Raw genomic sequence first — 2,500 nt, forward strand, 5'->3', positions numbered from 1 at the left:
AAACACACACCCCACACACCACACACAACCCTCTCTCTTTTCTCTCTCTTTCTCTCTCTCTCTTCTCTCTCTCTCTCTCTCTCCTCTCTCTCTCTCTCTCTCTCTCTTTCTCTCTCTCTCTCTCTCTCTCTCTCTCTCTCTCTCTCATGCACTCGCACTCACACTCACACTCACACTCACACTCACACTCACACTCACACTCACACTCACACACACACACACACACACACACACACACACACACACACACACACACACACACACACACACACACACACACACACACACACACACACATTTACATACACATTCACACACGCACACGCTAACACTCCAGCACGGAGTCTGTGACCGGGGAAATATCCGTACCCAAGGAATGCTACACAGGAGCCTCGGCAACCGGCAACTGTGTAGTATGAGCCTCAGTCTCCGTACTCAAAGGGTGAGCCATTTTGTAGACACGACGCCAAAGGGGAGTTGCTACTTGATGCAGAGGGGGAAGGATCCTAGGTGTACGTGATTGCTTAGCTCTCCAAAGAAAAAGAAAAAAGAAAAAGAAACGGAGGAAAAATAGAGTCGTATAATATATATTTTCCTCCTTTCGTCCCGCTTTTCCGGTGTTTGCGTTCGGGGAATATGTATTCCGAGTAATATTTTTCTCTTTTTTTTTCAAGTAAGGATGGCTCAAGGGGCCGGAGCATCGAATTTACTGTAGGCTTATGCTTAAGTATTCTTTTGAGAGATGTAATACTTGACTACAAAATCGAATATATTGCGGAGATAGTATTTGATGTCTGAATAACACCCGATGCGCAGCGTGATCGTCAGTTGCTGCAGACATATCAACATCGAGGTATTTGGCGCCTTTTTTCTCTCTCTTTTTTTTCTTTCTTTCTTTCTCAAAAGCGTAAACGTTTTCCAGATACTTCCGCCTTGATGATATCACTTAATGCCTCACTCTATAGGGTGAGTGTTTTATCAACAGCGTAGTAATTTCGTTATCAAACAACAGCGTCAACAACGGGTATTGATCGTAGCTTAGTGAGTTTGTGACCAGCCAACGGAAGGCCGTAAGCCCGCAAAATCCGTTAACTCTTTTCCCGTTAAGAGGATGTCGGCGCCCGATTAATGCACCGCGTGATATATTTAGCATCAACGTTTCATCACACGCCATGTTTAACAAGCTTTCAAGTACATACATTTTCTGCTCTCTCTTTTTTCGGACCATTGCTTCTCGTAACAACTTCTTGTATAAGACTTTCCTCACATATATCCTCGATTTTTTTTTTTTTTTTTAGGCTTATTCCCTCTCGCCATCTACCGTTACGTAATGATTTATAGGCCAAATCTTCGAAAAAAATACAGAAATTAGCTTTACCATTAGCATAGTAATGTAAAGTCGATGTCGTTGTTGGATTTGTGGTTACAAACCGTTGGCATATTGTCATGAAGTCAGAAGTCATTAATTTAAAAACAAGAGAGTTAACATTATGGTCGGCCCCGTGGTATTTGCGCAGAAAAAAATATATACATTTTCTTTTTCTTTTTCTTTTTCTTTTTTTTGGTTACGTTTGCCCCAACGTGTTGCATGTTTTTTTTATCCTTTGAAACATTGCTTGTCAAACGTGAAAAAGTATCCCAGTTTAGCCATGCAAGACACCGAAATTAATTGACTTTATTTTCGTGCATATTGTTACCCATTATATATAGATACAGAAATGGATAAAATTCTCGAGAACGAGATCATCAGTCATTCTATCTGTCATGGGCCGCTCCGCCCCGGGCGTTTTAATCTGATTAGAAGGAAATGATTCTTCCCCCGAACGCGTCTTTCGAGGCGCCGCGACGCCACCAGGCCGGCGGCGGCGGCGGAGCGAGCGGAGCGAGGGGTGGGGGGTGAGCGAGGCCCTTTTGACAAGATGAAAGTCGCAGTTTTCATGTCCGGCGCAAAGTTGTTATGGCTCGTAAACTACCGTCGGGATCGCGCGGGGAGGCGGGGGGGGGGGGGGGGGGAGGTTGTGTGGCAGTGTCAGCCTTAGCCAAACCCCGTCGCTGATCCCAATGGCTCAACTGGTCACTTACCCATTCCCTAGGAGACCGACGAGGAATTAACCGATGGCGCTGACGGCTGCACCACGGACGAGGAAGTGAGTTCACGGACGCCGCCGGTGGCACGGACGGGGCTGTAGGCTTTGTTTTTTTCTCTCTCTCTCTCTTTGCCCCGGCCTCTCGTGCCATCGCGCCTGGTAGTCTGTTCTTATTATTTTCTTTCTTTGTTTTTTCTTCTCCATCTTTTTTTTTTTTTTTGGCTGGTATAGCGATTTAAAAATATATTACTACGGCTATGATCCTACGCGCTAGAGCCTGGCCTGTAGGGTATTGTCCATAGGAATTTTATCCGTGGCCACAACGACAGGCTTGAGGGAGCTGTGATAGAAGCAGCAGGGTCGTTGGCGCTGGCACTGTTAGAGGGGCTTGTGCCTTTAAGTGCCAGACAGTG

At 45.6% G+C, this 2,500-nt stretch overlaps 1 protein-coding gene across 1 annotated transcript in view; it reads left to right on the plus strand.

Moving 5' to 3' along the window:
* The window catches only part of LOC119576387 (eye-specific diacylglycerol kinase-like), a gene marked incomplete at its 3' end in the record, with an annotated part of 202,944 nt that overhangs the window by 186,757 nt on the left and 13,687 nt on the right, over positions 1 to 2,500 (plus strand). The window contains 1 exon segment of the mRNA XM_037924058.1: positions 2,094 to 2,147. Within this exon segment, the coding sequence (XP_037779986.1) occupies positions 2,094 to 2,147 (54 nt within the window).

The sequence above is a fragment of the Penaeus monodon genome, chromosome 8, assembly GCF_015228065.2.
Source record: "Penaeus monodon isolate SGIC_2016 chromosome 8, NSTDA_Pmon_1, whole genome shotgun sequence".
NCBI classification, from domain to species: Eukaryota; Metazoa; Arthropoda; class Malacostraca; order Decapoda; family Penaeidae; genus Penaeus; species Penaeus monodon.